This window comes from Acomys minous, assembly GCF_964271855.1.
Source record: "Acomys minous genome assembly, chromosome: 4".
In the NCBI taxonomy this organism is placed as follows: Eukaryota; Metazoa; Chordata; class Mammalia; order Rodentia; family Muridae; genus Acomys; species Acomys minous.
The window spans coordinates 103,107,877-103,119,620 of record NC_140486.1 but is presented as its reverse complement, the minus strand read 5'-3'; the positions used below and the strand labels follow the sequence as shown (position 1 = coordinate 103,119,620).

Here is an 11,744-nt window from a genome sequence, read left to right as displayed (position 1 = left end):
GATAAACATCACCTGTTCTCTCACAAGTCTGTTTCCCCATCCCACACTTGGGATCCAAACAAAAACATGTGTATATCCACTACAGGTGGCTGTTCTCAAAATCAGAGATCTGCCTGCCTCTTTCTCCTGAGTGCTGGGATTAAAGGTGTGTGCCACTGTGACAAGCACAGAAGCTCTTTAAACAGTCATCTCTGTCATTTACACACTGACCCATCTTCCAGCTCTTGGAATGGCCCGTTCAAACCAAGCGGAGACATAGTCACTAAACTCCTGTAGCTTCGCAGGGCAGGGATCCCTCGGCCTCGGTTTCTTGGATTGCCTGCTGCTCTGCAGACATGCCCTGCCTCTGAAGGACACAAGCTGTCTTGCACACGCTAACTGCCAGCCATGTGAAATGTCCTAGAAACGGAACTTCCTGTTCCAGCCTCAGCCAACATTTGCCTCTCACCTCTTGAGAGGCATCTGAGTCTCAGGTATCCCAAGAAGCCTTGATGATGAACCTGCTTCTCTACTAGGGACCGGACCTCTGGGCCTTCACACTAAGCAAACGTTCTGCTGCTGAGCTGTAACCTCAGCCTCAAAGGAACTCTGTAATTCCCACCCCCGCAGTCACAGGTACACACAGTTGGCCACAGCACTTCTTAATTTTTTTTTGTAGCAATAAATAGCATATGCAGATTTTGGGCTCATAAATTATTAAATGCGCTGTCTTCCTTGAGGTATTTAGCTTGACTGAAGGTGAACATTAATGTATAATTGGAACCATTTATTTACTTAACCCTATACTGCCCCATTGAGCTTAAATCTAGTTCTAACCGCTGCTCTTTTGAGCACTTAAACTATTGTGTCCTCACACCTGAGAGATGATGGTGAGATTCTAGCTTTCAGATAATTTTATCGCAAATAAAAATAGTTCTAGGAGAGTGGGTTAGTTTAATTTTTTTTTTTTTTAATAACAACAAGATGTTTTGTAGAGCCGCTTTTAACAGTATATGAGCATGGTTGGTCAGTAGAATACCAGTCTGTCAACGAAGGCATAAGCCACAAATTCCACATGTGAAAGCTAGGGCAGGGGCTGGGAAGATTGGGGTGCCTCTGGGCTATGTCATTGTTAAAAGGAATCCCCAACACATACACTTAGAAACACTCGTATTCCGTACACAAGATTCGTCACACACTGGTCTGAAGTTCTCACTGGCAGAACCCTGGGCCTCCTGCACACACGGCCTGATGGAGCTTGTGTGGTGTGCAGCCTGCAGGCCATGACTGCATACCCAGACCCACCCAAGCCACGCAGAGTCCCGCCCCATGGCCCCAGACTGACTGCACAGCCTCTCACAAGGGGCTCACGAGAGCTGTTTTAGAGATAAATTTAGCTCCTAGGGTTGTTAAAGCCACTTTGTCTCTGGAGAGTTAAGTAGTGAGGAGTTTAAGGAAATGCAAAGCATGCCTTTATATCTCAGACCTGACTACTGAGAATTGCGCAGAGGGATTTCTCGCTTGGGGACTTTAGCTGGCGAACAGTCTCTCTGCTCTGTCATTACTTAACAGATTCTCTTCATTTGTAATTTATGGAGCTTTTTTTTTTTCGATTCAAATAGAGCCATTTAATGAAAATAGAGCAGGACAGTGTTGATAATAAAAAATAACACATTTCAAATGAGAGGTGTGTTTGTGTGCGCACGTGCACTCACATGTACTACAACATGCATGTGGAGGTCAGAGGACACCTGCAGGAGTCACTTCGCTCCACCGAGTGGGTCCCAAGGATAGAACTCAGGTCATCAGACTTGGCAACAAGCACTTTTCCCTCCGAGTGATCCTGCGGGCCCTGCCTGAGAGTCTTCAAGAGCTTGGTGCGTCTGTGCAAGGTCACCTTCCTGCCGTCCCTGCTTTACCAGCCTCTGGTAATCTAGATCTTTGCAAACATGAGAAGCCCCAGCAATGCTTTCATTTTTTTTTTTAACAGTTGAATTGTATCCCTGAGCGTGAGACTTTAAAAAAAAAAAAATTGTAGCCTGCCACTTTCCCTACTGCAGTAATGGAAACTTACTGAATAGGAGGCAATTGCAGCACTTAAATGTGCTGATGTGTTGTTTCTTAATCACGTTAATGAGTTTCATACAGCTAGGAATGGAATAGAATTTTCCATGGAAATATAATTAAATAGGAGAAGCCATTTCCTGTACTTGTGATCTCTACCTCTTCATTTCTTCACTCACCTCCCAAGAAAGTGTGCCCCGCAGGCTTATGGTGACATTATTATAGGCTAATTTACATAATTCACTTAGGTCCTCAGAGCTGAAAACAATATAAATACAAAACAACATATTTCATTACAAATCAACTTTGGCCAGGCACAGTAAAACTTCAAAAACTGTTAACTTTCTTTTCAAAAGTCTAATAAAATGCACTAATTTTTAACTGAGTTATTTTGAATTGTCTATCTCCAGCCTAAATTAGGCCTTGGCAAGCTGGCTCGCTGAAGGCACTTCTCAGGAGACTCAGCGACGTGAGATCTTTGGCAGTACCAAGGGGCTTTCCTGATGAATGCTTTTACTGAGAGGGCTGGAGGGAAAGAGTTCGAACTTTTCCTGCACTGTGATGCCCAAACAGAGAAAGAAGGCCCTTTAAATTTGCTGCATAGATTCCAAGTTTAATGCATTTGCTTTGAAGAACAGCAGAATGCTAGGTGTGAGGGAGGGCCCGTGCCTCCCACCCCAGCACTTGGGAAGCTAAAGGAGCGATTACAGTGAATTTGAGGCCAGGTGGGATTCTGTATTAAAGGTTAAAAAAAAAAAAAAAAAAGCAATAGACTACCATAGGAAAGAAAAGTTTTGCTTTTTGTTTATTTTTTAGATTACTATTTTTAGGGGCTGGAGAGATGGCTCAGTGGCTAAGAGCCTGCTGCTCTTGCAAAGGACCAGGGTTCGGTTCCCAGCACCCACGTGTGTGTCTGTATGAGTATGTGCACGCAAGTGCAGAGCCTTTTGGAGGCTTGAGGCTTTGGATCCCCTAGAGCTAGAGTTACAGTTGATGGCCGTTGGATATTGATGCTAGGAACAGGACTCCGGGTCCTCAGCAAGAGCAGTGATGAATTCCTTTAAAACTGAGCCATCTCTCCAACCCCTTCTTGAGTTGTTGGGGGTTTTTTTGAGGGGGGGGGTTGTTGTTTTTTATTTAAGTCTTGCAAAGCTTGTGATTTTTACCTTTCCACACCAAAGTAGTTGCAAAGAGATTGCCTGTTCAGCTGCATCAGTCCAACTCACTAGACTCGGTTCAGTGTGACATTTCAGGGACTCAGCTTTGGCTCGTAGTTTGCCAGGCTGGCTGGAGCAAAACAGCAGGCAGAACCTGCTCTTTGCATTTCCATGCCCTGCTGATGTGTGTGGTTTTTTTTGTTTGTTTGTTTGTTTTTGTTTTTTTACTATGAAGACCTTTGAGCAATTGACCACTTCTGTCATGAATGTGCTCACTCCCCACTGCAGCTACCCTCCCCCATCTTCTGGGACCATCAACTAAAGTTAGGAGCCGCCCCCCAAGTCAAACAGCCATTTAAATAACAGCTGGATCTGTACTTCCTATGACTTTTGAATGTTAGTGGGGGAAAACAAGGGTCTCATGTAACCTAGGGTGTCTTCCAACTCCCCACATAGCTCATGATCACCTTGAACTTCCGATCCATCCACCTCATCTCCTCAGTGCTATGATTGCAAACATGCTCCACCGCACCATTTTACGCAGTGTTGACTGAGCACAGAGCCTCTTTACACACTTAAGACTAATAATGCTCTGCCAACTCAACTCTATCCCCAGTCCTGTTGTTTCATTTGTTTATACAGTATGTCCACATGTGTGCCTGGATGCCAGAAAAGAACACCAGATCTCATTATAGATAGTTGTGAGCCACCATGTAATTGCAGGGAATTGAACTCAGGACCTTTGGAAGAGCAGCCAGTGCTCTTAACCCTGAGCAATCTCTCCAGCCCAGTCCTGTTGCTTTTTTAAGACATGGTCATCCATGTAGCCCAATTTGGCCATTGTAGTGCAAGTCCAGCCTGGGCTCAAACTCAAGATTCTCCTGCCCTCATTTCCTAAGTGCTGAGATTAAAAGTGTGCGCCATCACACTTAGCATCCCGTGATATCTTTCTTTTGCAGGATCTCACTTGCCAAAGCCCAAGCTTAGCATGGAACTTCTGTAAAGACCAGATTTGTGACAATATTCCTGCTTCAGCCTCCTAAGCAATGGGATTGTAGGTTTAAGCCAAAAGGCCTCACTCTCCTGTTGCTTTGATAGGTAGACTGCAGCTAGCTTGCTAACTGTTGCATTGGAAAAGCTGAACAAGTGAAAGCCCAGGGGCTGGGCCTATAGTTTTAAAGGAAAGCTCATCTGAGCTGGATTCTTTGCAAAATTAATCCTTGGAACCTCCTCCAAATGAGAACTAAATGTCAAGGCATTTTGCAAACTGCTTCAAAATCGATCTAGTGTGTTCTTCTAGCAAATGAGCTAAGAGAGACACCTTTCTGAATTTATTCTTTGTCACATATTTACTAAAGTACTTTTTACCGAATAATGATATTTTAAATTTATTTTCTGAATCTTTTACTAATTAATAATTCTGGTGGTTTGAGTGAGACTGCACTTTTAGTCCCCAGTTAGTGAACCTTTGGGGAAGCATTAGGCATCTTTGTTGGAGGAGGAGTGGCCATGTTGGAGGAGGAGTGGCCATGTTGGAGGAGGGGTGGCCATGTTGGAGGAGGTGCCATTCAAGTCGTTGTAACAGCTCGTCCATCCATAGCAAAGGTCTATGACATTTAAAAAAAGAGCTGCAGGGCTAGGAAGGTGAGAGCATGAGTTCAAATTCCCATGCCTACCTCACAGACACCTGTATTCAGCTCTCAGGGACCCAGCATCCCCTTCTGGCCTCCTGATCTTCATGGGCACACGTACAGGCGCACACACACACACACTGAGAAACTCTTAAAAAAGAATAACCAAAGGTTATTTCAGTTATTCTTCTAAAATGCTAGCTTAATAAATATTTGAATCCATTTAAATCTTTTAAGGCAGAACCACAACCGAGGACACAAAACGACTTCTGTAGGGCCAGGCATAAGTTCATGTACAGAAATCACCCCAGCCCAACACACTGGCTTTTCAAATATTTCTTGAATTGAAGAGAAAAAAAAAGGACATTCACGAAGATTATTACTTCTCTCTCCAAATACCCTATGTTAAGAAACAAGTGACCGTCCATCATGGAATGTAAATCTTTTTATTAAAACACTTGTCTTTCCACAGTAGTAAAGCGTTGGCATGTACAGTATAAAAATAACCACCAACCATAATTATACTGAATTCCTCTCATCCACTGCATACTAAGTGTCTTCCATACAATTTTTTCCGTATAAAAATACTGGGAAAAATTGATAAATAACAGGTAAGAGAAAGATATTTCTAGCAATTGGAATTGTTGGGACAAAGTGAGTACGGTGAGGCGTTTGGACACACGGCCACAGGACAAGCCCCCGGACGGGGCTGCAGGCCAGATGGCTAAAGAAAGCGGAAGTGTCTGGGTCCCTTTCCTACTCAAGACTTTGGGTACCATCATTCAATACAGTTAGCATTGTGGCCGGCTATCTGTGTTTCCCAGACCAAACCACAAGAATCTCTGATTCTCTTGAAGAATCCAGAATGGTACTGAATAGCCCGAGGCTGACCGCGGCCACCAGCTGTCACCATGTATGGCAGAAGCCTCAAAACATCCCCCAGGGTGATGCTTGGAGAAGGGGTGTGTGTGTGTGTGTGTGTGTGTGTGTGTGTGTGTGTAGCTGAAGCTGAGAACATTGACTCCAGAGCAAAAGGCTGAAGGAAGAAACGAGCACTCAAAGATGGAGGGTCTGCTAACATCATTCGGGTGCGGCTTGACCTTGGCAGAGAGACGCTCGCTGGCTAGGGTTGGGAGCATCACTCTCTGGAGTCGTCTCTGTCAGCCTGCACATCTAACGGCATGAAGCACTCGATCGGGCAATTAACATTCTGTCAAAAGAGAAGAAGACTATTAGTAGCAAGTACTCCGGGGGTGGGGGGTGGGGGGGACAAAAGTGTGTCACAGGTGTGTTATAGAGAATAACTATCTAGTTTCAAAAGACTAGCAATCTACTGAGCAATAGACAATACTCAAGGATTTAGTAAATTATAACAGGTTGTAATTCATAAGACTTTATGTATGTGTGTCCATGTGGGTGTGTGTAGGTGTGCAGGCAGATGCTGCCTAACTTTTTTTTCTTGAGACAGGAGCTCAAGAGCCTGAAGCTCATTAATTAGGCTTAGCTAGCTGGCCAGCCTGCCCCAGGGACCACCCACCCACCCCCATTTCTGCCTTGTCAGTAAGGGGATTACAAGAGACTACAAGGACTTGCCACAGCTCTTTTACATGGGCTCTGCGGAATGAACTCAGGCCGTCAGCACTGAGTCATCTCCCCAGCCACAAAAGACTTCTTTCCAATGTAAATAAAATAAATACATCCAAATAAAATATAGTATCCCAATATAATACAATGTCTGAAATAAAACTCATTTGGTTCCCTCAGAAGAAAAGCATCTATACAGACTTCCTCCTATGCGCCTGAGCACACCCAGGGAGGGGCGTTCGGGGATGAGTGTGCAAAGGATGAGTGTGCACTTACAGTGTTTGTTCTCTGATGGTATCTCTGCGTGTACTGGTTGTAGGTATGGCCAGTGGAGCTGTCGGGATTGGGTTCAGCAGCCCCGGGTCTGCGGCAGTTGTCACAGCGCCAGCCCTGAGAGGAGAGACATGAAGTCAAACAGGGTTTATGATAGACAACCTAAGGGTATCATAACTTAGAGTCTGAGTGAAAGAATTTCAGCTCCGATGTATCGGCCATGTAAACAGTTAGCCACAGAGGAAGCTTGGATGCTGCCTACTTGTATTTATAACTTAGAATCTATCTTTCTTAGCCTTACATATCTGTCTACGTGCACTTTTCTTCCTTCTGAAATATCCTCATCTTTTCCTATGCAGGCTCTACTGATCAGTCCACCTTCCTTCCCAGTAGGCCTCCTGCTGCTGTAAGCAGAGGATTTCTCATAGCCCTCCATGGCTCCTAACTGACTGGAGAGTGTGTGGGCACATTCCATCACCTTCCAGTGAAGGAAACAGACCCACAGGAGATCAGTGCCTTGGAGGAGCCAGAAAGGACACAGTGGGCCTCAGGTAGAACTGGATAATGGGTCATATTCTCTGTTTAATCCCTTCTCCCTAGCCTGTAGCATTATAGCCTCGGCTGTAGCCAGAGATGGGATGGGAACGGGCACAGGAAGATACCACGGTGGGCTTGTGCCTCTTCCTGGGCGTTGCTGGACATACATTTGTTTTCTCATTGCTCTTGAGCTGATGGGAGCAAATGATGCCACGGTCAGCAGGAACCCTAGGGGAAAGGGGGGTGGACAGGAGGGAAGGCATGCAGAGAGGTGCCGACTCTGGCTTCAAGTGGCTCTTGACATTCACAGACTGAGGGACTTCTTCAGGTTGGTAGCCATCCTCCGCCTAACCTGAATGAAACTTTACAAACAGTGTCACACGCCCAGAGGCAGGTGAGTTCGAACCCAGCCTGGTCTATAAATATAAGGTCCAGGATAGCCAGAGCTACATATCAGGGAGACCCTGTCTCAAACATAAGCAAATAATTACAATCACTTTTTTCTATACACTCATTTAACTGTTTTCGATGTATCCCTCCATTTAAGGGCCCGTTTCCCATAAGACCTGCTTGCAGAACCAATAAAAGTACTTTAGTCTAAAACCATAACAGCTGCCACTGTTCTGTTTCAGAACTTTAAAGACAGGTGTTGCTCAAAGGGTTTTATGTTTATAAGTAACAAGTCAGGAAGGCAGTCCGAAATCTACTTTCCAACAAAGTCACTCATTTTAGACCATGGTGACTGAATTTTCTGATCTGCTTCTGTAAAGAGGGGAGGTGGGGGCGGGGGGAGGGGGGAAGGGAGGGAGTGGAGAGATTGCTCCAAAAATAATGAATGAAATGAGACTGTCAGTCCCACAGACTGCCCCAGATCTAAGAAGATTCCGGCGGTACACGGAATCCTTCCTGTGGCCAGATTAATTTTCCTTTTCTTAAAAAAAAAAAATTACATTATTTTTTATTTTATGTTATAAGTATGCTTGCCTGCATGTATGTCTATGCACCATGTGTGCCTGATGCTCAAGGAAGCCAGAAGAGTACATTGGCTTTCCTGGGGCTGGTTGTTATGGACCACGTGAGTAGAAGAACCAAGACAGCAAGTGCTCCTAACCACTGAGCCGTCCCTCTAGCTCCCAGATTAATTTTTTCAATGGCCACGTTCCATTATGCTACTTTTAATCTTCGGTGAATGCTGACAGCACAAACCAGTGAACCTCACAACGGGGACTGGGGGTTGTTCCTCATGCATCAGAATTTGGGGACCTTTTAAGGTCAGGCCCTTTATTTAGTATATTTATTTATGTATGTGTATGCACACACATGTGCTACAGCATGTGTGTGGAGATCAAAGGACAATGTGTGGAGCCTGTCCTGTCTATTACCTTTTGTCTGTTTGTTTTTTGAGACAGGGCCCTGGCTGTCCTGGAACTCCCTCTGTTGAGCATGCTAGCCTTAAACTCACAGAGATTTACTGCCTCTGCCTCCCCAGTGCTGGGATCAAAGGTGTGAGCTACCACACCAGGCTCCCCATTACTTTTAAGTTATAAATCACTTTCAAATTTCAAAATTTCTTTGATAAATGATGGGATAGAAATTGTTGTTACATTATTGACTAAGAGCACATATTAGAAATGGCTGAAACTTAACTGGCTTAAGTAATCAATTTCCAGCCCTCCGTAACTCTCTCCTTCCTCAAATCCAGTTTCTTACCAAGAGTCCAGGGGAGGAACTGCCTCACTGGACCCACCTGGACCATCTCTTGCTGGCCAGGGAGTATGCTGCCTCTGCTTTCTTCCCTCCCCACTTAGTGTTAGCCATGCCAAACCCCAGGTGGTTTGCGAGTCTCTTTTCTATGAAGCCTTCTCGCTGATCCCAGCCCATTCAGAACTGATTAGTCAGGCTCTCTCCTGTGCTTAGCTTGGCTTGGCAGGATATGCTAATTCAATGTTTCCAAGTATATCATTAGGAGCCAGGGCCAGTTCTTGTTCCCTGTTTGTCCATTATTACTTAGCTCAGTGTTAGAGTGATAATAAGGGATCTATTTTTAGGTTGAGAACAAGGGCACAAAAATAGTGGCATTTTCTTAGATCAAGGTATTATTAAAAATGTGAACACTGCAAGTCCATCAGCACAGAGCTGGGGGCTGGCTCAGTGCTACAGTTCAGGTGAGGACAAAGAGGACAGGCTGAGAATTTTAGTCATTGGTGGGGGTGCTGAAGCTGTTATCAAGGTGGGGAACAAATAGGGAGGGTTATCCCATTTTGGGGACTCTTCATAAGAGGCAAGGCACACCCGTGCACACAGCACATCCATGTTGGAGCCTCCTCTGTGCTTTATCTAAACACTACCAGTCTTACCCGTTGGCCCCCGAAGCACGTGCAGGAGCAAATGGCTCCGAGATATTCCTTCTGCCACTGTTCTCCTACATGGTACGTTTTCCCGTCGTCATAGCATGTTGCTTCATCTGCACATGGGGATGAATTGGTAACAGTCGTCAGACCAAGGACAATGCCACAGACTCAAGTCGATGCACCTGTCCCAGACGTGCATGAGCACAGGGCCAAATCTCATCAGCTTAGATGATGTGTTTAAAAGCCTTGGTATAGTAGGGCCAGATGGAAAGATGGAAGTCGTATTTTAAAAGCTGAGTCTACTCATAACACTTCACTGCAGATGACCAAAGTGCTCAGGCCGTGAAAGGGCTAATGTACTCGGACATCACATTCAGTCATGATTTACTTTTAAAGCATTCTACTGATCGCCCAACTGCAAGACTGACAAACCCACTGCCTCCAGCCCATCCTGTAAAGGATGTTTTGGTTCAATTAGGAAAGTGGGAATTAAGGGTCTGGAAACCATTACTAGGGGGCTGGAGAGATGGCTTAGAGGTTAAGAGCCTTGACTGCTCTTCCAGAGGTCTTGAGCTCAATTCCTAGCAACCACATGGTGGCTCACAACCATCTACTCTGGGATCTAATGCCCTCTTCCGGCCTGCAGTTGTACATGCAGACAGAGCACTGTATAAATAAATAAATTAATTAATAATATAATAATAATGATGATGATGACAACAACAACAAAAATATTATGACGTACGGGGATCACACTTGAATTCTCCCTTTCCATTCCCAAGACAGGTGCAGCTCATCCGCTGGCCATTTTCTCCCTGCCGATCCCACTTCTCTCCGATCTTGTAGTTCACACCATTGTCATGGCACCATTCTGTAAGGTGGGGACATCGAAGGCAAAGAGTTATTTGTGTTCTGACTCGCAGGATGGGTAGTTTGCTGGGACAGGAAATAAGGAGTGTGAAGTCAAAGGTCAAATTCCCTATGCTGGACCATTTCTCCATCATAACATTTAATGTTTTCCAGGCCAGTGTTAAGATTTGGCACTACTGGCTGATGTGGTGGTGGTGGCGGCAGCGGAGGTGGTGCACTCCTTTAATCAAAACAAGATTTAGCACTTTACCAAAACCATTCCATACAACTAATCAGCGATTCCTTTGGCTCTTCCCTCCCCCCCCCCACCCCCCATTTTTCAAAGACAGGCTTTCTCTGTGTAGCCTTGGCTGTCCTGGGCTCTCTTTGTAGACCAGGTTGGCCTCAAACTTACAGTGATGCACCTGCCTCTGCCTTCTGAGTGCTGGCATTAAAGGCGTGAGCCACCATGCCTGGCTCATTTGGCTAGTTTTAAACTTTACAGTTATGGAGCATTAAAATGGGATTGGAGAATTTAAAAAAACAGGGGAGGGGTTTGCAGAGATCTGAGATACAAATAGTTTAATTAAACATTAAAGAAATGTTGCGCCTTGTGGCCCATGACTTTAATCCCAACACTTGGGAGAGGCAGGTGGATCTCTGTGAGTTCAAGGCCAGCCTCGTCTACAAAGTGAGTCCAGGATAGCCAGGGCTAAACAAGAAACCTTGTCTCAAAAAACCAAAAACCAAAGAACCAAAACAAAAAACAAACAACCCCCCCCCAAAAAAAACCCTACCAAACCAGCCAACCAAAAGAAACATTAAAGAGAGACAGCTGGTGTCTACCTGTTACCACTTGGTTAATATAAACAAGGACAAATGTAACAACAAACAAAACAATGACAAATCAACGACTTAGGCTTATACCAAAGATAAGTTCTAAGTATCTAGTCACCAAGAATGCGTCTAATGTGTCACATTTGATGCCTTTTTAATCTCTAAGGTTTATGCTAATCGAATCCACTTTAGACACTTATACAATGCAGTATTTCTTCCACTTTGTCAACAATGCAGCCTTCCCTAAACTAGACACAAAAGTAGAAGACATTTTCAGCAAAGAATGGCGAGCCAAAGGCTCACAGATAAAATTATTGTATACCTCCATATTTGCAATCAAGTACTGACTCATTAAAAACATACAGACTTCAACACAGTTCACTCTCAGGACTGAAAAGTCACCGAGCTGATGCCAAATGTTACCCCTCCTGACTCCAACATGGTGTACAGACTACTGTGTCCCATCCAGATACAGACATCTG

At 44.7% G+C, this 11,744-nt stretch overlaps 1 protein-coding gene across 12 annotated transcripts in view; it reads right to left on the bottom strand.

The window, feature by feature from the left end:
* Positions 1–5,261: 5,261 nt before the first annotated feature.
* Positions 5,262–11,744, bottom strand: part of FN1 (fibronectin 1) — a 69,564-nt gene continuing 63,081 nt past the window's right edge. For all 12 annotated transcript variants that reach the window (XM_084779831.1, XM_084779835.1, XM_084779840.1 and 9 more), the window contains 4 exons: positions 10,322–10,447; positions 9,583–9,689; positions 6,692–6,805; positions 5,262–6,041 (listed from right to left, as the gene is read on the bottom strand). In XM_084779831.1, the coding sequence (XP_084635957.1) occupies positions 5,970–6,041; positions 6,692–6,805; positions 9,583–9,689; positions 10,322–10,447 (419 nt within the window). In that variant the 3' untranslated portion in view covers positions 5,262–5,969. The remainder of the gene's footprint in view (positions 6,042–6,691; positions 6,806–9,582; positions 9,690–10,321; positions 10,448–11,744) is intronic.